Below are 25,866 nucleotides of genomic sequence, written 5' to 3'. Positions count from 1 at the left end.
CAAACAGTTTACTTTAAGCCAGGCAGTAGGTCATACACAGGAGGTCAGTCAGGACAGCAACAGTACAGATCAGGGTCAGGCTTTCACTCAGTATCCAGGAACAATCCAAGGTCAAACAGTAAACAGACTTACAGAGGGGATTAGGCAAAATCAGAGTCCAAAAGGCAAAGCAAAGTTCAAAAACACACAAAGGCAAAACACGAGAAAAAAGGCTGGAAAGCTTGTTGAAGAGAAAGAAGACAATCTGGCAGAGTACAAGTGAAATGGTGCTGGTATAAATACTGAATGACTGATCGGAAATAGACAACAGGTGTGGCTGATTGCAAGGCGGGAAACTTACAGGAAAGGACATCAGGAAATGAGGAGGAAGCTAAACTTAACAAAATAAAACTGCAAGTACAAGCAAAAACAGAGTCCATCACAATCAGAATCAAGACACTTTTCAGTCACTTAATGAAATTATTTTCATTTATACGTCATATCGTGACACATACATGTCGAAGTTTGGGTGGCAAGCATACAGTGGAGTTCTGCCATCCTTCTCTCATTGGCCCCTTGTTGTGATCAGGGACAGAACCTGCTCGTGCGTGTTCTACCTGTCCAAACAGATTTAGAAGCTCCTAAAACAAGTCTAATTTTAATGAGCATAGCATGGGCTCTGCTTCGTCTTCATCTACTCTTAAGTTACTCTGCGGTTTCACTACCCAGTTTCCATATTTTCAGTAACAAGGTTTGGCCATTTTAATTCTATTCAGTAGGATAAACAGAATCATGCTGGACATAAATTAGTTTTGGCCCCGGGGGCTAACACAGCACTATTTTGTTATTGCAGATCAAATGATGAAAAGTCAATATTATTTCCACACGACAGCATCCTGGGAGTTGCTGTTTAGAGCGTTTCCAGAGTGCAGAATCAACATCTTAAAATTAAAACCCCATATCATCCAACTTCTTAAGTTGTTGACACAACGATCAATTACCATTGATTTAATATCACGGTTGGTGCCAAGATCAATTTGCTTGTATAGCAAACTGCTAATAAGCAATGTTCGCCTCCAACATAATATATCTTTAAACTTGTATTTTTTCACAAAGTTTTCCCGTATGTCTTCTTATTATATTGGAAAAGACTCTGAAATCCTTAAGTACATACACAGTACTTTTATTGCTATTAATTAAAACAACATCAATATTATATTTTAGACATGAATATTCAGTTTAAAAGGCCAATATCACGCTGAAACTTCCCTCTCTTCTTTGTGTATTTTTCCATCTAACTGAAAGTAATGATGTGACAGAAGTAAGAGTGGGCCTGAGGCTGAGAAGTCGAGATTCCTTCAGGGACCTCTGTGAAATTGCCAACTCACATTATCTGATCATCAGTCTGGCCACTCAATGCCAGAAAAACCTCCCTCAGATGCTCTCGCAGGGTTTTTATCATCAGTTTCGGGTTTTTAATGCACTTCGGAAGTTTCTGAAGTTATGATGAAGTGTTGCAATTTCTTCGGCGTATTCTGTCAGCCTTCCCACTTCCCTCCTTTCCTGGATTCTTTATTTCTACTTTGTCCTATAGTACCCAGAATGCCTTTTGCTCTAACTGTTCAGGGCTGATGCAAAACCTGAAGTCTACTACTTCTTGTTGTAGATAAGTGGGTGATTTACTGCTACACTGCATTTCAGGGAGAGTTCACATCATCAGATAAAACAAGGAAATAAGCCTAGAGAAAACCTGGTTATGACAATATTTGGGCCGTGCTTTCACTCTGGGTAAAGAAGATAAAAACTTAATGAAACTCTATTGCAGTCTTGACATGCACACGCAGTGATAGAGCTTTATTTCAAACTGCAAATGTAGCTGCAAACCAAACTAAGACGTTTTATTCCTGTAGACTATCCTATCCTGTTTGGGGTGACTCCCCCCTCCTGATGAGATTACTGATGGCAGGAGGGAACAGAGACCCACTAAACGCTCAATTATACATCTTATAGTCACAGAAATAATTCATTTTCACTGTGTGTGCAGAGGACCTCATTGCTCTAGTTTCTCTTTGAAATTAAAAGAGTATACGTGTTGAATTAGGAGATAATTTCCCTGTAAATCAGCGACACATTTGCAGCATTAATTATACACTATACTGAACATTCTTCAAAGTCTTTACAGCAAGTCGCTGATGGTGTGAACTGAAGAGTAAAATTGGATCGTACACCTTTAAAAGGGTTTCACACTTCTCAGGATTTCTGGAGATTTGGCCCTATCAGGAGATTTGTCACACACTGAGGACCTGTGGAAAGCACCCTTTAATCCCAAGGGAGAGGGACTAAAGCACGGAAAGTACTGGAGGGAGAGAGCGCGAGAGAAGTTGAGCTTTGACACACACTCACACTCTCCCACATGCTCGCGGAGACAGAAACACACACACACACACACACACACACACACCGCTGGAGAGCTGACTGTGGCAGTATAAACTGGCGCAGATATCCACAGTGTTCCCACATGGCCTTTACGCTGGCAGAGGCAGAGCGGCTGCTTAGCAACATCTCATCTGCATGGTTTGCCAAATCAACAGGGTCAAGATCCCTTTAGGCACGGAGAACTCCACTGTGCCGCGCACCGCCAAGGAGTGGCCTCACAGATGCAGAGAATGGTACGGATACAGGCTGACTCGTCTTGGCAGAAATCCCTTCTTAAGTTGTCTTAAAGTTTAGCCTCCAGGATTTATTCTTCTTAAAACAGGAAAAAATCTGCCAATGTGCAATGATCTGTACATCTGTTTAATGTGTAGTTTCTCCTTTTTCGGGATTTTCCTGTCAAAATTGAGATATTGAAAGCTTAAAGCTGACTGTATCAAGGCTGTCAGATTTAAGCATTCCAGTGTCATGTTAATACAAACGGATATCTGAATGGAACAGAAATAAATCTAGTATTTAAATTGAAATCTATTCTTAGAGGGTTGCAAAACTCTATGCTCTACTATGCAAAATAATACGATGCGTTAAGATACGATGCGATACGATACAATGCAACGCAATAAGATGTGATGCAAAATGATACAGATATGATGTGTTAAGATACGATGCGATACGATATAAATTATTGTTCCTGTAGGGACATTTGTGTTTCATTTAGCTGACTCCACAGTGCTAATGAATAAAAAAACAATAAAAACAAACAACAAATACCAATGAAAATCATAAACACTATATATTACACATTGCCCATATCTTTTTATTATCTTATGAGTAACTTTAAAGACCAGTCAGTGACACCCAAAGTCTTAAAATGCCTCTTAAAGCCTATTACAGTTTTAAAACATCATCACATATGTACAATAACACACATATTGTCCCTTTGTTTTCCTTCTGAGAACATATGCAACACCTCATATGTTTAATATGAATGTGTTTTTATAATGTTAAAAGAATCCTTAAGCAATAAACTTTAAAATGAAAGTGCATAAAAAGTGTTTTTTTAGTCAGGCATGTATGTGACATGTTAACTGAACTGGAAAACAGAGGACATTTCACCTTTGGTCAAGCTGCTTCATGTCCAATGAGTATGAATATATATGATGTATGATGGACCTGGCTGAATGGTTAAACCATGCATGCTCATCACGGCTCATCTGCGTCGGATGCAATCCAGATAAAAGATGAGTAAGTGCACGCTTACACACACTCTGATTCAGTGGATGTTTTTTTTTTTTTCCTTTGCTGTGGAGCTGTCAGATCCTCCGCCCCCTCCCATCCTTTCACTACACCCACAACTTGATCCTGGCCAACTGCTTTCAGAGTCCCACATGGTGCAAATTAAATCAAACGCCAGCTACTAAGAAACGCACCAAACCTCCTTGTTTTAACACGCTTACAAGTTGGATTATCGCTATGAGTGCAAATGGGCTCTTTGTAAGAAAGTGGAGAAGAACATTAAGAGCGATGTCTGGCTGTTATTATCACTTTGAAGCAACATAACTGTTTGTCTCAGTTTTCACATTAAGACTCATTTAGCTGGTTATTAGTTTTGTTGTATTTCTACAATTATCTTATGAAACGGCAGAAAACTCCTAAAAATCCCAATATCTACTTCCTGTTATTTCAAACATGTAGAGGTCAAAGGTCAGCCCCCTGTAGCTCCTGTAAGGATTAAAATGCAAAGGAATAATCTGAGCTTAAATTAGCATCATCTTCTCGCGTTAACAGTTTAAAAGGTAACATTTAAACAAACTACTGGCTCAGCTGGCTCTACCTAAAATAGCTTTGGATCCATATGTCCCTGCTGTTTATACTTGGCTTCCTTCAAGGATACACACTCTTTCTTGATGCCTTCACCACACTCGCACACATGCACACACTGACACCTGCAGAGTCAGTGTTAGTGAGTGGGCTGACAGCTCTGCGGCCGTGTTTCTGGCCAGAAGACCAGCTGAGACGTTCAACTCTCCGGCTCCTCTGTGGCATCTTGCAGGCTTGTACTTATCCAAGCTCCAGGAGTCGCTCACCGCCCTCCTCTGCTCTGCCTGCCAAAGCCCTTAATGTTCAGTGGGCATCCTGTTAAATAGCCTCGTCTCCAGGGAGAGCCTTGGACTTGGTTTAGCAGGCAAAGCTGCCTCGGCCTGTGCAGAGAGAGGATGAGGAGGGCCAGAGCAGCAAAGCGACACACGGCGAGCAGGAACTCATTTCTTGACCTGCTGGAACAGGCACAAATCCAAAGCTTTTGTAATTTCATTGCTCAGTAGCCAAGAGAATATGACACTGAAAAATCCAAAGGAAATATGCCCCCAATTTGTCAGTCTGCTGGCGTTTAGTCTGCGATTTGAGCCACCAAGGAAACTATTTTCTACTATCTTCATAGAGCATGATATTGACGCCAGCGTGAATCCTGCAGATCTGAGTGAAAGTGATGAGAAGCTCTGTGTTTGCAGGAATTTGCTAAAAATATCTTGTTTTGAAACCAAATCTGGGGCGTTGGGACTTGTTGCTGATTCCCACAAGACTTCACAGAGTTTACGTTTGAAGATTAATATCGCAGAGACAAGAGGCCTTAACGGTTATGAGTTCATTGGCGGACTTCTATAATAAGCCGAAAAACACTTGCCAAAGGGTTTTCTGAGGATATTTTAGATGTTGATGACTCATTTAATAAGTTGCCTGAGGTGTTGGAGAGTGCTGCTCAGTAAAGTCCGGCCAACCGCCTGCTGGGATCATCTCATGGGGACTGAACATCGGTGGGATATTTTTGTCACATGTAAAGTGGACTAAATGAATACATTATTTAATATATAACAAAAACACAGGCCCTCACAGGCATCCTTAACCTTTAGAGCATCCTTAATATCATTCGATATTAAAGGGCCAGTTCACTGATTTTTAACTGCAGTCCTATTATGGGGAGCTAATGCCATTAAGGTAGGAATAAAAATGCATTTTCACTCTGTGCGCTCAATCTGCTTCTCCAATGGGCCCTGGAAAACCTCCGCCAGACTAAGAACAACGCGTCCCTAAACTCCACTTCCTCAATCTAGGACGCCCGCCTCTGATGTCATGTCTTGTTCAAAATCGTCAGGTTTGAAATGTAAACTGCAGACCTGAAGATTTTTTGGATGATCCATCGGTATATTCTCGTCATATTTTGGAATTTGTACCGCTCTGAGCCATTGCCTGCAGTGATCAATGTCCTTGACTAGAAAACAGTAGTATTTCACTCCAGCATCTCTTGCTGGGCCGTTCCTTTCAGAGGGAGGGGCGCAATGCACGCTGGGTGTTGTAGGAATGTAGAATGGGCGAAACAACGAGCTGTTTGTACAACTTTCTCCACAGCTATGGTGCCAATTTTCAATATTATTGGTTCTACCGAGAGGGAAATTCCATTTTTCACATGCTACACACATAGCCCCAAAATACACAAATGCATGAACAGGACCCTATGGACATGCACTAATAGAGAGATGTCCGAGTGAGGGGGCTGCACACTGACATGTGCCTCGAGCACATGGGGATTTGGTGCCTTGCTCAAGGGCACCTCGACAGAGCCCAGGAAAGGAGCTGGCACCTCTCCAGCTTCCAACCCCAACTCCATGCTTGGCCCGTATCGGGACTTGAACCCGGCCACCCTCCGGTTCCCAAGCCTGACACTGAGCTACCGTTGGTTCTGTTGCTTTCAATTTTATGGGTTAGCCAGTTGAGCAACTCAACATTTTGGATCTTTATCGGCAATATGTATTATGGAAGTCAAAGTGACATGACCAACAAGGAAGTGGTTGATATGTCTCTGTATTACACGCTCTCTAAGTACTACAGCAAGAAGTGCTTCTGTATTTGATTTTTTAAACACTATGAAATAAACCGCACACTGATATAACTGATGACTACTATCCATGACGTCTCAGACCTCATTATAAGCTGGTACCCTCTCTGCGATCTCCTCTCAAATGTCTTATGCAAAACCACGCACAGAAACAACCCTTCCAGCTTGCCTTCAGACCATCTTATCACACAGTGACTCACTCCACTTGATGGCTCCTTATTGGCAGCGATGATGAGCTCGAGACAAATAGCTTAAATGCCACCAGCAGTGTTTTTCTTGTAATCTTTAATCACTTTCTGCAAATAACATATTCCATTGTCTTATGTATTGTGGATTGTTTAATTTTCAACTGAAAGTTTCTGTCTGTTGAGGCTTCTGCAAATGATAAATCGCTGACCAAGAAGAAATTAAAGAAATATTAAACCTCCAAGTCTGAGAGATAGTCGATGCGTCCGTGGAAACTCATTTTGGTAAATACTTCCTGACTCAACTGGATTTATTCATTAAATGTCTGCCTGCTGTACTTGCAGATTTCCCATCTTAGGCCTGGCATCCTTCAGTGTGGCTGTAATGAGAGATGGAAGTGGAAGTAGTGTGCTGTTTATTTCAGCCATCTGTGACTGGCCGGAAAATTCCCTTTAATAGTTTTCTCTGCGCGGCACAGGAAGAAAATGAGTGTGCTGCGAGTTGATCTCTGTCAGAGGAGCCGAGCCGCCGTGAGTAAGAAGTGAGGAATTAAAAATCTCTCTGATATTGTGTCTCTTGGAAAAATGATTAGAAATGTTGCTGCTGTGCTTGTGGATCACATATTTCATTATATATTTTGTATAGACTTATGTGAAATCAAAATTAGTTGCAAAACAGCAATGAAAACAAGAGCATGTTTGATGTATATATAGCTTGGGATCATCTTTGTTTCACTGAATGAATAAAAGGAAATCGAAAAACTTAATTTCTTGAATTCGCCGTTAAATAAACATTAAGCAAGACGAGGATATGGAGGAAAGTGTCTGCTTGTTGGCGATGATCCTGCTGTGTGCTTTGCAAGCTTTTAAACCATTTACCCAAGCACTCTTTGGGGACAGACAAACCTGAGTGGAAATGAATTGTGTCAGCCTAAACATGTTTAACTCCTTACAGGTGGTCAATCATGTGCTCTTTAAATAGCAATGCAGTAGGGAGTGCTGTCAGGGCTGCATGTATTTATGATGAAGCTACCAGCATGGCCTATTTCTGGGTGACTGCTCAGGACTCCACCTCTTCTCTGTCTCTCTCTTTCTCTCTCTGTCTCTCTCTTTTACTCACTTTGTTTTATATCACATGCACTCTATTCCATTTCGGTCCTGTAGTATGAGCTCAGCCTGTTTCGCTAGTTACATTTATTCTGAATTCTCTAGGCTAATTTGGAGCTCGGGCATGACAACCATTCAAAGAGGAGACGATGTCATTAATATAAATCGTGAAGAGCACTGGGCCCAAAATTGAACCTTGTGGCACACCTCTTTTGATGAATAAAAAGTCAGAATGGGCATGACTTGACTTAATCCTGGAACCAAGAACATGCACTTTTATCCAACCATATACTAATTACTTCCTTGAAGAGTAGATGGTGATCGACCGTATAAAAGGCTTTAGAAAGATCTATAAAAAGGGCGGCACAATGATGCCTCTTGTCTAATGCCGATATTATGTCATTTTTAACTAATGTGGCGGCTGAAATTGTGCAATGATTGACTCTGAAACTAGATTGGTGTGGGTTCAGTATTTAGTGATGTGAAAGAAAGGACTCGAGTTGGTTATTTAGCAAAGATTCCATGACTGTTACGAGACAGGGTAGTTTGGAGATAGGACGCTAATTGTTTAAATCATCTCTTGTCATTTATTAATCAAGAAAATTATGAATTATTCTGTTTTGTGGGAGATGTGTCATAATGAGCTTTTTTACTTTACAAAAACACGACTTAAATATGACTGCCTCTTGATATTTCTTTACAGAAATACAGGTAGTAATAGCTCTTCCCTATACCATAAGTATTGCAATTGGGATCAGTGTCAAAATAACACAATTGGAGTGACTTTATCCATATTAAAACATGGTAAGCATAAGTATTAGTTGGAAAAGCAAAAAAAGAGTTAAAAATTCAGCTAGCTTTCCAAGTAGAAGTAATACCCAATACTGCTGAAATGCTTCTGAGCATTAAAAAAACAAATTCAGACTGATTCCTGTACCTATTTGATGCAAATATTCGGCTCCCTGGCTCAGTTTCGGCAATTCTAATTTTAAATTCTAGAGAGAAATGGCAGCAACATCATGTCCTTAGAGGTAAAAAACATATATTGAATGAATCCTAAAAATTCAGTTTTGCTTGAGGCAATGTTGGCTGGAGTGGATGGAGCCAAAGAAAATCAAAGCAGGAAAGAGGTGGAAGGCTGTAATAAGAACAATTTATATATACTGCAGGCTTTGTTTATTTTATACTTTTTTAACCCCATGATATTTGAATTTAAATCACACCCTGACTTGGCCCTGCAGCTGCAGCATGTACAGATGTTGAATGTTTGTGAGACTGTAAACCACACGAACACTGTGCAGGTTGTCTTGTCTTTTATTGACCACAACTGTAACTCTGTAGAAATCTAATGCACAGTATCCTGTAACTGATCATTCAACATCATCTGGGCACTTTTGTTGCATGACTTTAGTCAGTGTTTTTATTATGTCTTTATTTCTTAGAATGGCAGTGAAGTAATAAGCACCAGGAAAAAACAATCATACATAAAGTAAAATAAGCAAACGGAACAGCTGTGTGAGGATCTGTCCATGGTGCTGAAAGGAGAAGTCATAATATGTCGTGATTTAAACAGAGGGAGGCGCTGTTGCTCATCTTACAAAGCCCAAGATAACAATTCTCTAACGTTACAACTCACTGGCAGTCGAGGCCATTTATCTTGGTCTTAAAGAAAGTACTTTCGTGACACTTTAATTTGTCAAAAGGAAGCAAAAATAAAACTAAAAACACATTGCAGTCAAAATATGAAACTGGAAATGAACCATGTAAACCACAATGGGACCTTATTTGTTCAAATGAAATGTCATGCAAATGGATTCAAGCCGGGGGTCAAATTGCTGCATTGTGAGTGTTTAGCTTATTATAATAATGGCACAAAGATGGATGCTGCAATTCCCTAACTATGCACTGTAATGGCTGTGAAAGCCTCAAACAGGAGCATGCAGTAATTTAACCTTTGACTGTACTAAGTTTCCACATTATATAGCCTTCATTAATATACCAAACTGGTGTGTGGTGCATATGAATATGGAGCTTTCTGAAAACAGTGCTGATTTCTGTTCAGTGGGTCTTGTTGAGCTATAATAATGGCTGATAAAAAGCGATCATTCAGAGATTTTAGTTTTGCAGCCTGGAATCGCCCCATAAGCCTTTAGTAGCGTGTGTGTGTGTGTGTGTGTGCGCGCGTGTGTATGAGTGTGAGAGGGGGGGCAGCCGTGAAGACACCTCCCAGCTCTGTAGAGGGGAGGGGAGGTGGTGAGAGAGTGAGGGAAGGGAGGGTGAGGAGAAGAGAGGAGGGGTGGGTGAGCTGCTCGTTTCAGCACCGCGGACAGCTCCCAGCAGCAGCGGCTCGGTCCTCTCCGCTGCTCTGGAAAGAAAAAGATTAAATCTAAATTGAGAGTTGTTTTTTTTTTTTTTTTTTTACAACCCTGGAAGACGACAGATCATCTATGTTCTTCGAGGACGGTTTGGTTTTATTGTGCCGGAGCAGGCGACAAATTTAGAGTGACAGGCAACAGAGAAAACCATCACAGGACTCCCGAGGTTTGCGTGTGCAGCCCCTTCGAAGTTTCTGCCTCCTCCTGCTGCTCTGCACAGCCCGGAAGATCTGCCGGTGTTCGAGGGGAAGTTGAGGAAAAAACAAAAGTGTAAACACTTCACAAAATCCTCTTTTATTTGGACTACATTATTAAAGAAGTTGCTGGACCTGTCGTTTGCGCATATCTGCTGCGTAATCTTCTGGTTTTACGCAGACACATTTCTATTCGTGGGATTATTCTGCTCACAGCAAAGAGGAGAGCAAGGCAGGTTTTGATTTCCTTCCTATCCCTAGCCTGTATCGCTCTTCTGTAAGCCAGTGATGCAAGGCTTTGATGCGCCCGGATACATCTTTCCTCTCTCGCAGCACTGATTCTTTCCTCCTCCAAGTCACACACCTCGGACGCACAGACTGCCATCTTCCCCCACATTTCGGCAACTGCTAAAAACTGGTAGGTGATAACAGCGATGGATCGATGAATTATTAGTGAGAGGAGTTTGGAGGTCCTGAGACTACACTGATTAAAAGAGGACACATCTGAGCAACTTTTGATAAAGAAACTCTTTATTTTCTCTTTTTGTGGACTGGTTTTAGAAAAAAGGTGTTTGTATCTTCTCATGACGGAAACGATGGCACTAAGTGGAAACTGTAGGACTAACCCCAAAGAGCAAGCATCGGTTCAGAACAGTTTCCCAGATGTGGTTGAGTTAAACGTAGGGGGGCAGGTTTATTATACGCGTCACTCAACTTTGGTGAACAGCCCGAGCTCTTTACTCGGTAAGTTGTTCTCCTCCAAAAAAGAGGCATCAAACGACTTGGCGAGAGACCCCAAAGGCCGGTATTTCATCGATAGAGACGGCTTTTTATTCCGATATGTGTTGGACTACCTCCGAGACAAGCAGGTCGTCCTCCCGGATCACTTCCCGGAGAGAGGGAGGCTCAGGAAGGAGGCGGAGTACTTCCAGCTGCCCGACTTAGTGAAGCTCCTGACCCCTGAGGATATCAAGCAAAGCCCGGACGATTACTTCCACAGCGACTATGAGGACGGATCCCAGGGCAGCGACCACCGGCAGTGCCCGCCCCCCTCCCTCGTCCCCGCGGACCGGAAGAGCGGCTTCATCACAGTGGGGTACCGCGGCTCGTGCACCGTGGGCCGAGAGAGTCAGACCGACTCAAAGTTCAGGAGGGTACCTCGGATACTGATATGCGGGCGCGTGGCACTCGCCAAAGAAGTTTTCGGGGAGACCCTGAACGAGAGCCGGGACCCGGACAGGACCCCGGATCGATACACGTCCCGGTTTTACCTTAAGTTCAAGCACCTGGAGAGGGCTTTTGACATGCTGTCGGAGTGTTGTTTCCAAATGGTGGCCTGCAACTCCTCAGTCACTGCCTCGCTTGTCAACCAGCACACAGAGGACAAAGTGTGGTCCAGTTACACGGAATACGTCTTCTACCGTAAGTTACACCTTTCTTTTTTTCTTACAGCAGGTCAACAACACACAAACATGAACACACACACACTCTGAAAGCTGGAGTGACCGCTAGGAGGCGCACTTGGTTTACACGTGGTGTGTGTGAGAGGGACATGTGGTTATAAGGATGGATGGGCCTGCTTCAAGCAAAGGACGACTGTTTTTTTGGGGTAAGGTGGGTGACAGTTTGATCAGAGGTGCTTCCACCTGTCTCTATGATATACAGTATAGCTCCTGATATTTCTTTAGTGTTTATTTTAATCGGACAGGGTCAAAAGGAAGAAAAGAAATGCCCTGTACGAGTCCTACTTTTCCATGACCTGTGTGCACCCTTGCTTGAAACGAAAGAACACACACACACACACACACACACACACACACACACACACACACACACACACACACACACACAAAAAGATGTAACTGCACTTCTTAACTTTGACTGGCTGGTTCAAGCGACCCCTGGACTCGTGTGTAAAATGATCGGGAGGCGTGTTTGTCTTTTTATGCCGCCATTTATTATCCGAACAGCAACAGAAAATGTACTGGTCAGTCAAACACTTGGCTCAGAGGCTAGCTAGCTGGCTAGCGATGCATGGTGCTGATATTTGGACATTTTAAGACAGTGCACAAGTCCATAAGGTCTAGATACAGATATTAAAACATTTATAAACAGTGCCATGAGTATATCTTTTGCCAAAGAGAGGGCACAGTAGAGCCAATAGATCCTAATAAACATGGGTACTATCTTTTACATGAAGGCACACTTACATGCTCTGTTAGTGTCTGAAGTTTTGTCGGAGTCTGGTGTCACAAAAGCAATTAGAAAACGCTCCTGGTAATTTAATTTAAGGTGTTGTTTCCCGTCCCTGAAGCACGAACCCTTCACAGCAAACACAAAACCGACGGCCTACTTCATGTTTTAATCTCACTGAAAGTGTTCAGACCTCTTACAGCTTGTTGCAGCATTCGGTACACTCTTGCAGGCCAGTTTATATTTCACAAGATTAAACCAGATTTTAATAAATTCACTTCCATCTGGGCCACAGTCAGATCGTCAGAGCAATGACTTGTCAATGCTTGCCATTTCTCATCTCGGTGCAATTTTCTACTCCACCTCCCCTCTGCTTTCATCCGTCCCATCCTTTCAACTCCTTGCGTTTGCTTTTGGCTTTCCCCCGTCCCTTTCCTCTCGTTTCTCCATCTCTGCCGCTCAGTGGCTGGCAGGGATCTGGCAGGAGTGGTAATGAAGAAGAGATCATCGCTGCTTTTGCTCCGGCTTTTATGAGCCAACAAAATATTCCATATTCTCTGATGTGATGTATAATTCATCACAAGCTTCGACAATGTAGCTGCCATAAAAGAGTCAGGGTGTAAGTGACACTATGAGTGTGCTTAAGTTCTTAGTAGCCATATAAACCTCTTGGATGCTGCAAACCTCTTGGATGGCTCGATAACTCCTGAATCAGCAGCAGAGGCCATTTTTTAAGACGCCTTAAAGGATTCCTTCAAGCCTTCAAGGAGACTCACATGTGATCAGGACAATAAAGAAATTATTTTTAGATTGGGAATCACAGAAGTAGTATAAACTCCTCTTATATTATTCTGTAAATATGTCTCTTTCCCCCCACACAAGCTGTTTTAAATGTATTTATTGCAGCATGAACACCACGACTTTATGAGTTTTTGCAAATACTACAGCCCTGTTTGTCCATAAATACAGTTGCCATAGCTACAGAGAAAACATTTGAACACATATGTGAAAGTGCTTCTCTTTGTTGAATGAAGTCTTGTTACATAAGCGAGATACAGTACAAGAGTGCACAATGTGCTCAGTGTTGCTCCAAATAAAACTGGAAAAGCTGCGAACAGCACTGAGCTCAATGTGTCAAGGCGAATACCTTGATATTCACTAATTAGACAGGGAAGAATATCTTACATGCATTGGCATGGTGGTTTAAAAATGTAGTTTATTTGCCCTTAAAAAGATCAAAACTTAACTTAAGGGTTGTCACACTGAATCATCTAGAAAGTCCAAATTGTATGAATGAAATGTTTTAAAACAGTCAGTATTGATTAGATTTAGTGATGTTTTCACGAGAGTGTGGGTTTCAGCAGCACTCGTGCTAGTTTAAAAGTCCTACTCAATCCCCATTTCAAGTATTTGGTGATTGCAGAGCAGACAATCTAGGTACTTTTTGCAATCATAATCAGGCGGCAGCCTCTGTTTTGTACTGAAATGAAATATTTTTCAGCTCGAGAAGCGAGACTTCCAACCCAGTTCTATTTCGCTCCTGGCTTTGCCGTGTCATTTCATTGCCCAAAAGCCCAGATGTTTGGCAAGCACAAACAGTTTCAGGCTAATATGCAAACATCCTTAAAAGGCTCATTTTTAGTTTGTAATGTGACCCAAAGAAGGCTCCAGTTCTGTTGTATAACATTCAGGCATTATCTGTAAAATTACCACTTCCCAAAAATACTTTTCATCATCTAATTCCCAGGTTTCCTTTTCATGACTGGGATGGGGGCCAGGGCTGTTTGTTAGACACCACCGAGCTGTGCATTCACCCCCACCTTCAGGAAAAGCACTGCCAGCTCAATAAATCACCTAAGTCAAAAGATCCCATGGTCACAGAGCTAACAGGGGGGAAAAAAACCTCATGAGATCAGTTTGCTGGGCTGGATCCAGGCTAAATGAGCTCTGCATTAACAGCCTGCATGAAGCTGCATGATGGCTCTTGGCTCTCATAACCCCCAGAAGAAGCGCTAACAAGCCAAATCAAGTGGTGGTGGGGGCTGGTGACACACACATACACACGCTACAGATACACAGACATACACACGCACCTTGCTTATGCAATAACTGGCAGTGTGTCTGTGGGCTGCCTCCGCAGGCCTCTGCTTGCTTACAGACAAACAACAACTGCTTCCTGGCTTTGTCGACAAATGTTCAGCTTGTTAGAGGGCACACAGTGAAAGGCAAGGGCACAATGGGTGGCAGATGTGTTGGGGCTATATCGTGAAACACACAGCCACACATAACCCTACATGCAGCCACGCAAACATTCACAAAGAGGCAAGAGTGTGTGCATACAAAGACAACATACCAGACATAATAACAGAGGCAGGTAATCATGCATTCACCTTCAGAATCAAGCAAGGAGTTTGTTAAATGTTGCATTCACCCAGTGGATTAAATGTAGTCGCTGACAGTCTCTTGTTTATCTGCCTGTTATATTTTTGGCACCTTCATCTCTCCCCTCTCTCCCATGCTCCCTCTTCCTCGCCTTCCTCGTCTTTTCTCTCCCTCTTCTTCTTTTATGAATTCTCATTTTGTTCTAGTCAATCAGACCCGGCTTTTCTTTCATCTTGGTTCCCGCTCTCCGTCTTTCCAGCTTCATTTTGCGTTGCGCGCTGTGGGGGCAAAGAGCAGCGCAGCAGCACCAGTTGCCTTTACATGCCTCATTGCACCGTCACGCCTCCTGTCTCCATTCTTATTCATATCTCAGTCTCTGCCTGTCCATCTCCATGATTGTTTATTTACCTTCAATTTCAGCTGTCTTATTCTACATTTTAGGCATTCTGTCAGCCTCTTTTTGTTCATGCCTCTCCTTATTATGCATATGCCAGGGAGTCAGTCTTATTTGCTGTAGGTATTCACATACTTTTATGTACTATTGGTATTGGTTTGTTTACATTGTCTGGGCATGCTAGACAATAGTGGGCTTTATACATTGTGCTGAGAGTTACGGGAATGTCTTTTCTTGTCCCAACTTGGGCACAAACCTGAACCCTAAGCCAGGCCTTGTTCTAACACCATTGGCAAACAGTAATGCACTAGTTGGCGCAAATCCCCGTCGCCAGAATCCCAACACTTGTAGAACGCCTTCTTCAAGGTTTGGACGCTGTTTGGCATCTTACGTATGCTCATGACAGTTGTCTCCGATATTGTTCGACACATTTATGGACGGGATAGTAGAGTTTCCTATTTTGGGACCTCAGACTTGCATTTCAGCTTTTTGCAGATGATGTGGTTTTGTCGGCTTCATCAAACTGTGACCTCCAGGGGAGTTTCCAGCTGAGCGTGAAGCAGGCAGAATGAGAGTCAGCACATCTGAATATATGGGCATGGTTCCTTGCCAAAAAGAGGTGAATTGCTTCCTCTGGGTGGGGATTGACTTACTGCCTCAAGCAAAGGACTTCAAGTATCTGGGGGTGTTGTCTAGAAGTGATGGTAAAATGAGCAGTGAGATCGACAGGCAGAACGTTGCGGTGAAGTTGGAGCGGAGCTGAAAGGCAAAGCTTTCAATTTACGACTTGCATTAAGGTGTTTCCCACACCTATAATCATGAGACTTGGGTAGTGACTGAAAGAGATGGTCACATCTGTTTAGGATGTCTCCTGGGCGTCTTTCTAGAAAACTCCAGGGTACACCAAGGACATGCTGGAGGGATTATATATCATGTAGGCTGGGGACGCCTTTAGGGTTCCCCAAGAGAAGCTGGAAAACATTGAGGGAAGGACATCTGGGCTAACTTGCTCAGGTTGTTACTTGGAACCATTACCATTAATTACTGTGGATAAGCAGGACAAAATGGATAACCCATTGTTTGTGATGAGATGTCCAACAGATATACAGGTGTAATGTTCACCTGTCCACATACTTTGACAAAAAAGACCATGTGCATTTTGGACATACTTTATTCACTAGAAAGAGGGATACATTATCTACTGCACAGAAGGCTAACATTAGCATTTGTAATTGCATGTCATACCCTAATAACCCTGACAATGCACAGCTTTGCTAAAGTAGCCTGCTGGACTGTTAACTAACTGATAGGACCAAAACTTGTGGCCATTTGTTCAGGTCACCTCAGCAGACCTATCTTTCAAGAGTCCTGATAAAACTCTATTGAGAACAGAGATGTCACTGTTTCAAGCTTCCCACCTCTTTTTTCAGGTATCTTGTTTGTAAATGTGGAGCACGATTAGGGTGGGATATCTTTGGGGTAAAATGCTTCGCCTCAGGGCTCTACAAGAGTGGTTCACTTTCTTTTCCCAATTTTTCTGATACAACTTTGAAAACTTCCACTTTTCTCGCAAGAATCCTGAACCCCCTTTATCTCTCAGAATCCTCTTTTTGCTTGTTATCTTTCGCCCTGGATTCTACACGCCTCTGATTGTACCCATCAATCTCTTTTTTGTTTCGTGGCTATTGAAATTCTGTTAGGCCTCTTAAACAACAGAATGCAAATGCATTTACCAATTTGATGCCTGGCTGGATTGACTGATAATTAATCATGTCTTTGTTGACAGATGATTCTGTGATATTCACCGCAGGGTCTGACAGAGCGTAGAACCACAGCAACATTCTCCGCTCGGCAACAAGGATATGAAATTCCAATGTTTTGGCTCAGGATGTATTTTCCCAGACTCTTTTTTTCTACCTCAGCTGAACATGCCAGAGTGAAGTGTGTGTCATTACAAATTGCCTTTTTCATATGACCATGTGTACAAGTATGTGACACACTGTGCCATTAGCTTGTTTCACGCAGATGAGCAAGTCCTTGTGTAGCAAATGTGTTTTGGCAGGTGGGAAGAGAGGGGTTATGGTGATGGTTAAGGTCCTTGTGTGAGTGTTTGCGTGTAAATGTGTGATCCATGTTGCCGTTCTTGATGCATTCGCACACCCGTTGAGCCGTTGGCTAAACACACCTGCCCTCCACACACACACACACCCACTTGTGGAAACACACAAATTCACGATATGAAACGACAGCACGCTCATCCAGTTAGCTTCTCCCAGCCCAATCTGTGACGACATTAGCAGCGGCGGTCCCATGCTGCAGGCCTGTAGGAAGTGATTAGGCGAGGAGCAGACAGGCCGTGACAGCTCTGAGGAGGGTCCTGATAGGGACAGCTGCTACCCTGGCCTCAGCTCCACAGGGGAGTCCACCGCCACACACCTCAACTCTGCATTATTCAGACTGAGACAAAGAAGAAGGAGAGATGGAGCAGGCGGAGAGCACTGTTTGATGTATAAAAGACGAGAAGAATGCTGCTTCTAATGCATCTGTCGCTAATATTACCGGTGGTGCTGCTGATTTGACTGCCAATACTACCATGATACATATTTAGCCTTTTTTAGGGCATACTGACCCTTAAAACAACCTGGATGATGGTTTGCTTTTAAAGGTGCAGATAAAACTCACATTAGCGTTCCTTTTCCTGTAAGAATCTGCATTTTTGACCAGCTGTATGCGAGGAAGAGACTTTTTGACCGAGTCAAGAATACGGAACATTGTTAGGAAGTGAAGGCACAGATTAACTGCAGAGCACTAGGAATATTCTTTGGTAAGAAGCAGCAAAATTTAAAAGGTAATCGTTGAATCCTTAGAAAAAGGACACCTAATTTAAAGCAGCAACAAAGAGTGCAAAGGAAAAGAGTCAAAAGAGATGAACTGTGGGTGAAAGCAATGGAAGGAGTGAGTGATTGAAAGTGGAGCTCTGAATGTAGTTGTGGGTAAACAGAAAACGAACTCAATTTTCACTTTTGAAATAGAGTTTACTCACCTTTTCAAGGCAATAGAAAACAAGTTGCAGTACATGTTAAAGCAAGTGATTATTTTCAAGTAAATAAACATAGAGTAACCCTACCCTGAAACAATATATTAGTTTGCTGGCTTTTGATTGATTTTGTGTCAGAGCTGACAGGGGGAGGTGCAAGTAGGGTTGTATGAAAATAAGATGAGGACAGTGTAGAAGAAAAATAATGGATTAAGGGCAAGTGGGTCATATGGAAAGAAGATAGACTTTCTTGTTTGTCTAGCCTCCCCTTGACCTTCTCCCCTGGAAGCTTAGTGTAGCTACGTAGCGTAGATTCCCATAATCCCTAGCCTCTGGAGGATACGGGGAACGACAGAGCTGTGGAAGAAAGAGAGGGTGAGAGAGAGGTAGAAAGAAAGGAGAGTGAACACCCGAGTGACAACAGGTTCTCCATAAGCCCTCTGTGACTCCCTCCTCTTCTCATCGTCTATCAGCCAATTTTCTCCTCCTCTGTGACTCTTGACACTCTATTCTCTAGGCGGTGGTACGCACAGTTGATATAATGCTGATGCTCTTCCCCTGTTGTGTTGGAATAAGTGCTCTGCGGTGCGACGAGGTGTGTTGCGTTGCTATAATGACAAGAAACTGCAGCTGGAGAGCCTCTTCACTCGCTCAACCCACCGGCTGGCTGCTGCAATGCATCATTGCTTTAATAGCCCTGCTATGTGTGAGTCCAGATTGGCAGGAAACAGAATGCAAAGGATGCAAACAATTCCCATCACATCAGTAAATGCATCGCCTAATCATACTAACGGCTGTTTCCACTGTGGGAGTGCATGTCACAGTTCAGATTAATGAGGGCTGCCATTTGTTGAAGTTTCTAAAAACGAGGACCTCGTGCAAAGAAGGACCATCATCCTGTTTGAGATATTCAGAGAATAAAAGGCAATCTCCACGACCTAACTACTGATTGCAATTCTGTTCTTCAGTATTGTATGCTATCTTTGGAATGATTCAAACATATATATATAGTATTCGAGTAAGCCACCTCCAGTATGTTAGGGTTTTTCTGCGTTTCACAACAAGGTTAGAACATGGCTCCAGTTGAAGAAGACATCGATGACATACTTTATTAATTCCCCAAGGGCACCTCGACAGTGCCCAGGAAAGGAACTGGCGCCTCTTCAGCTACCAGCCCCAATTTCATGGTTCGTTCGTGCTGGGACTTGAGCCGGCCAACCTCAGGTTCCCAGGCCAAGTCCCTACAGACTGAGCTACCGTCTACCCAAATATATAAACCACATTGTATAATATAAAGAATATAATGTTGTTTGTCATTTCCAAACACTTTTGTCTTGACCTTGATGGCAAACGTAAGAGAGTCAAGGAAAGACGTGAAGTAGAATTAATCAATAAACCAAACTGGCCGAGTTACTAAATTCCATCCATACAGGTGCATCCGTGTCTCCCAACTCATCTGGTACAAAGCCACAAATGTTCGCTTTGCCCAGGACAGAAACCACATGCTCATAAAGCAGAGAGAGCGCTAGGTTTCCCTCTTATCCTCCAGTAGTTCACACTCTGATGCTGTGTGCTGAAATGCACCACTTGGCCTCTTGAACTCAGACCACTATTTTTTAATTTCCTCCAGGGTCTGTAGCTTAGAATTTATGGCATTCGCTGCTTCCACTACTTTCTGCCATTCAATTTTGTTTCTAATGGTGGCGTGTAGGCTTTTAAATAACAAGTATTTCCTTTTGTAAATTCCATCAACCATGACTTAAAGTTCACATAAGCTGGGTTTCTTCTTCAATTGCTCTTTAAGCACTTCTGCCAAATTTGTCCTTAGGCCTCAATTAATACGGGCCCTTTTTTATGCAAACAAGGTCAGATTTCAAGCCATTTGTACTCATTGTGAGCATGGTCAGAAGGCTCATGCACATAATTATAGGATGATTGAGATGCATGAGGAAAAATAACAGTGAGATACGGATGTATATTGATTTATAAAGCATACAAATAGACTGGAATGGTTTCTGTTTATGTGTACACAGATTTTCATACCTAAATACTCAGAGTTTTATACATTTGGCTCTGGTTTTTTGTTTGTGCCGCTGTGTCTGTTCTTGTTACTCTAACCAACTGTTCTCACTGTTAGTCTCTTGAAAGCAGAGACAACTGAGTCAATGTCAACAGGCCAACAAAGACACAAATTAAACCTCTACGCAGGTGCTCTGGGAGTGAATGTCTTTGTTAGCGCTTTGGGCAAGTCCTCACTTCACTGTTTTTAAGTGCTTGAGTGTTTTTCCGTGTTCTCTCCTTGGCTTCCTCGGCTCCTCATTTACTTCTTGCCCGCCACTTCATTCATCTTCTTCAGTCTGCAGACAGTGTGACTGATGAAACACTCGGTCAATATTCAGACTATTGGGGCTTAAACTTCATGACGAAACTTCTCAGTTTGATGGGGTTACTGATCATTGCTTATTCCTCTGAGCCTCATTACAATCACGCAACGTCAGTCACACAGCAGTGGTCCACAGCTTGATCGAGCATATGGTCATACCGCTGTAATTCCATTCCAGGTAGCTTTATAGCTTCCTAGGGCACAATGTCAGTGGCATTTCATTTGTAAGTGGCAATGAAGTCTTTATGTCCATTAAGAAAGCTAGAGGCTCTTATGTGGCAGCTCCAGAGGAAATTAACCCCAGAGGAAATTAATGAAACCACCAATGGCAACTTGTGACATAAGCTTAATGGGTCCTAATGTTTCATAAAAATATATTGGTTCTATTCTCTCATTTCAGTAAAGGAGAGAGGGTTTGCTTCAAATATATTTGATTTCATTACTGGCACAGGAAGGGAGGCACATTGAAGTCAAGCTAAGTTTGTTTTACTTAGTTCTATCCTTTTGCCTTCATTAATAAGAACAGAGAGCAAAGAAAGTAACTGAGGGCGCAGAGTTATATAAGATATGTCAAAAAGTGGATCTCGGGCTGTTGCAGTTCGATTGCATACACCTTAAGAACACTGTGAGGAGTTTTTAACTGGTTGTGAAACAGTCTAATTAGATACTGATGCCTCTTTAGGACCTACCGAATCAAACCAGACCACCAGCAGGAAGACAGGTCATTTTAATGCCTGTCACCGCCGTCACAGGGTCGTATCGGGAGTGATTTACGCCATGCAGATGACAAGAGCTTTAGATTTTTAAATAGACACAAATTGAAGTTGCTTCAGATAATTGTAGCCTGACTTATTAAATTGAAATGGACTGTACTCATATAGTGCTTTTCTAGTCGTCATACATCTCAAAGCCATTTTACACTACATGTCACATTCATCCTTTCACATACTAATGGCAAAGGCCTAAGTGCCAATCTCCAATCAGTATGCACATTCATACCCGATGGCTATGCCTTCGGAAGCAATTTGGGGTTCAATGTCTTGCCCAAGGACACTTGACATGTGACTGTAGCAAATCCCCAAACTTCTGATCGAGAGACGACCGACTCTACCACTGAGCGACCGCTGTCCGATTATTAGTTTTCACAGGTTCGAAGTCGTCCAAAGAAGTGGAATCTGGATAGGAAGGACTATACACTGTGTAAAAATAGTTAGAGTCTTAAGCATGGTATCAGACAGTACCTGAGGTTATGCCACTGCAGAGGATTATTCCAAATTCCAATACTGTGACTCATTAGTAATCCCTCAGAGTCATTTCAGAATACTTAACTGCTTGCTAGAGCATACTGCGATCCCCATTTCAGTCCTTAGTGGCAGCAAAGCTCCGTGTCCATTAAAACACACACATAAACTGTGGGCTTACAGTGCAGACACACACATGAACTAATGCTAATGAGAGCTAACAGAGGAACAATGATTGTCATTAGACGATTATGGATCAGACCGTTCAATTAAAGACGCTTGTGTTAATCGATAAATGCAATATCTGTCACTTTCGCGTTGAATCCCTACAACCTATTGGCAAGGAGTGGAGGGAGAGTAAGAGCTTTATCTTTAACCGTAATCTTTGATGGATTAGGTCTGATTCTTCTTTAATATAGGGAGGGATAAGCACCAAGCACACAACATGTAAAGAACGCCGTTCTAACACTGAGCTGCGCCTCTAAACAACTCATGGCCCGAAATGTCTTCTTCTATCCGTTTCCTTTGCTTTCATCCTCAGCTCCCTTTCAAGACTGAGGGGGATTAACTTGGCAAATACCTGTATATCAGAGTAAGATCAGAGTTTTCAAAAGAACCCATGAGTTCAGCTTTCACATTCCCGAGAGAGTGCAAACACTGTTTGTACCTAAAAAGAGACACCTCACTACATCTGTTACGACAACTTACAAATAGCATTATGGAGGGGTTGACAAACTAGCTCCAACTGATATTCTCTGATTTAGCATTGCACTCCTTTATAATTGTTGGACTATCAAAACCGATCCAAGAGTTTCAGACTGTTGGAAGCATTCTTCTTGCTTGTTAAAACCTGGAGCCTCTAGCCTTAAACAGAAATGAACCGAATGGTGGGCATGGAGTTGAAGGAAGTGAGCTTCTACCAGCTTCTAAGTATTTCTTTCATTTTCAAATGTGTAGTCTTCAGCCCCTATTGATGTCGCCTCAAAGTGACAAAAGGGAATTTAAGAATTCCTTCAACATCCTTTGGAGCCACAAAAGGCTTCATGAGACAACAAGGAAAACAAATGCTGTAGACCTTTGCCCAAAATGTACACTACATCTTGGTGAAGAAAAGATTAGAAAGACCAACAAGTCATTATCACAATCAAAGTGAACACAAACCATAGTTCACTGGGTTTAGACCCTGTGCAATGGGGTAACGGCAGCCCTAAACTACATGTAGAGTTGACATTTTTGGCTGACCGCCAGGGTCAGCCATACACATGGGTCCGTATGTGACTGACTGACTGATTGAGTGACGGTACTTTCACAGCCATAGAGAGAGAGAGTTGCGACATCACATTGGCGGATTATGGAGCATATTGGACCTCCACTGATGCGACTCTCTGTCTATACGGCTCTGGATGCTTTGTTTGGGGAGTAGACGGGGCTGCTCTTCCGCTGCTTGTCCGCTGTCCTCACTTACATCCGCAGCACATTCCAGCTTTCAAACACGTTGTCATCGGCCTCTTGAGGACAGTCCTTGGAAACACATTGCCCACAAAAGCGCGCATTGACCTGATGCGGTCAGGTTTTGACCTAGTCTTGTTCCATTCATTTATGGTGCCTCAGCTTCCTCACCTTCACTTCCGTTCCATTTTACAAAGCCAGCAAACAGCCTCCTGCTTATCGAAGGCTTTCCCATTCACAAGTTAGTTGCGTTTTTCCACTCAGAATGACTCACCCGATTTATTCACTTGGCATAAGCAAAGAAAACTACAATAGCTTATTTTACCGATGGGCAACAGTGCATGCAGTGAGTCAGATGAACACTGCGTTTTGTGAGATTCCCCCGCTTGAGTAAATGGCACGGCCTGTTGTATTTACTCGCTTTGAACTAGAGCAAACAATTTCGGATTTGATATTTTACTTCTCAGCTCACATTCGAGGAGTAGTTCATCTTGCATATATGAAGAGCTTGGAAGGGAAACTTTGCAATGATATGCAACCTATACCAGCACTCAACGGGAGTCGGCTGTGAGTGCTGTCGAATAGTTCTGAGAGATTTTCATTATCATTCAGACCTGGAGACATCGCCGTACAGCTTTTTACCCTATTATATATCATAAAGGAAATTAAAAGGCATCATCCTTAGTGCTTACTGAATAAAAGACATTAAGAACGTGTGTAATAGAAATCATTTCATACGTATGTTTGAGAAACTGAAGAATGACTCCTTGGCGAAGATACGATTTGGGATTGTAATGAATAAATCAGGAAACATCATCATTAACTGCAAACATCAGTTTTCTGTCTCATAGCGATGATGATTTATAGAAAATGAGCATGTCCGCTATCATCCCATCCAGCTCCCGCTCCTGTTTGCTATTCACTGTATAATGAATTATTGAGTGCTGTTCACAGAGGACTCTGCAGCACAGAGGTTCCCGGCTGTTTGTTTGCAAAAGTAATAGGTTGCTACCTGGGGTCCTATGTACACATGCTACCTGTATAATGGTCTCCTAACCACACAAGCCTGTATTAGCTGTGTGTACATAGTGATTTGCTGGCGGTGAACCTGTGTGATTATGGTCTGCAGACGGGAGGCATGATGGTAAATTGGTTTTGCAAGACAACAGGAAAAGCATCAGGGTGTAAGCACTCAACAGTACACACAAACACGTACACACACATTATACAGATAAGATCAGACAGCCAAGTCTAGCCTAGAGACACAATGTTTACCACAAGATTAACCTGGACGAAGCTTTAGAGGGATTAGTACCTCAATGCACCAACACAAACCTACAGTTTTCCAATCGTGAATCAGACCTTTGTGAGTGTCTGCACGCATGCTAAAGCCAATCCGTATACAGAAGGTCTATATGAGAGTACTGTTGCGAAACAAGCCTCATTTGTGCGCGGTCATGCGTTGGGATGAGAAACAAGCAAATGAAACAAGACAATTGTCAACATCCATCAACTCAGATACTCATTTAACCAATTGAAGAAGCCGCTATAGGCTGACATTTAAAAGGAAAATCCCCTTAATCTCTTGTTGGAAATCAATAATGCAGTCGTGTTATAATATAATGTCCCGGTCAAAGAGCAAACCTCATTCATCTTGATTAGTGTGTATAGCATGTGTGTGCTCTTCTTGAGGTGGATTAGAGGACACTGTCCCTTTAAGATCTCACTTTCCTGTTTTCAAGCAACACCCAATAACCAATGTCACTTTGCCTTCCCCCCTCAGAAATCACTCACCCTTTCTCTTCTTGTGTACTGCACCCTTCTCTTTTCTTTCATGCATGTCCCATCACTTCCAGTCCCCCTCCTGAATACACCATTTGCTTTGTTTTTTTGTTTTTTTCCCAAAGTAAAGGATTATACGGTTTGAGATGAGAGCCAGATTGTGCAGGCAAACAAACCAAAAATAGGCTCAAAAACAGACAAAGTCAAAGAGAAATATGCATATTGAGTCAGTCAACCAATGAGCCAAAACTCAAGAATCCAAATGAATATTCAGTGTTTGTTTGTTGAAGAGAGTTTGCTTTGGAACGAAGAGTCTTTCCAAAGTTTTATTTGGCTCATGTGTTAATACCTTAACTTCTCAAGGGCATTAGAGAGCTCTACCTTGTTTGGGTTTGATTCCCTGGTCCAGGACTTTGAACTGATTTAGGTGGTTTGCATTCTCACTGTTACACAGAGCATCCTGTTAAATACAGCTCATAGACCTTTGTGGTATAAATAAAACATCCAGCGTACAGCCTGTTATATATGAAATAAATGTCACCAAATGGCACATTATGTGCAATATGTGAGATAAATAATTTAAAGGAACAGAAAGTAGAGCTTTGAATTATGATGAAAGAAGGAAGAGTGCATGAGAGCAAGACGGGCACTTTGCATCATAGATTGTATAAAAAGATAGACGACATGACAGCTCCCTAAAAGTGAAGCCAAAACATTTAGAGCGCCCCCTGCTGACTGGCTGCAGTATAGGTCATAAAGCCTGCCTCCTCCATGTTAACAGATGGGACATGAGTCAAACTATAAAATCAAAATACACGCCAAATACATTTTTCTCAAACA

At 42.5% G+C, this 25,866-nt stretch overlaps 1 protein-coding gene across 1 annotated transcript in view; it reads left to right on the top strand.

The window, feature by feature from the left end:
- Positions 1-10,474: 10,474 nt before the first annotated feature.
- The window catches only part of kctd16b (potassium channel tetramerization domain containing 16b), an 88,205-nt gene continuing 72,813 nt past the window's right edge, over positions 10,475-25,866 (top strand). The window contains exon 1 of the mRNA XM_069668388.1: positions 10,475-11,587. Coding sequence (XP_069524489.1) covers positions 10,750-11,587 — 838 coding nt within the window. The 5' untranslated portion in view covers positions 10,475-10,749. The remainder of the gene's footprint in view (positions 11,588-25,866) is intronic.

Source organism: Semicossyphus pulcher, unplaced genomic scaffold, assembly GCF_022749685.1.
Source record: "Semicossyphus pulcher isolate SPU_LCO1_2020_fin unplaced genomic scaffold, fSemPul1.0.p SCAF_10, whole genome shotgun sequence".
Taxonomy (NCBI): Eukaryota; Metazoa; Chordata; class Actinopteri; order Labriformes; family Labridae; genus Semicossyphus; species Semicossyphus pulcher.
The sequence above is the reverse complement of the archived record's forward strand: the minus strand, read 5'-3'. Positions and strand labels throughout refer to the sequence as shown.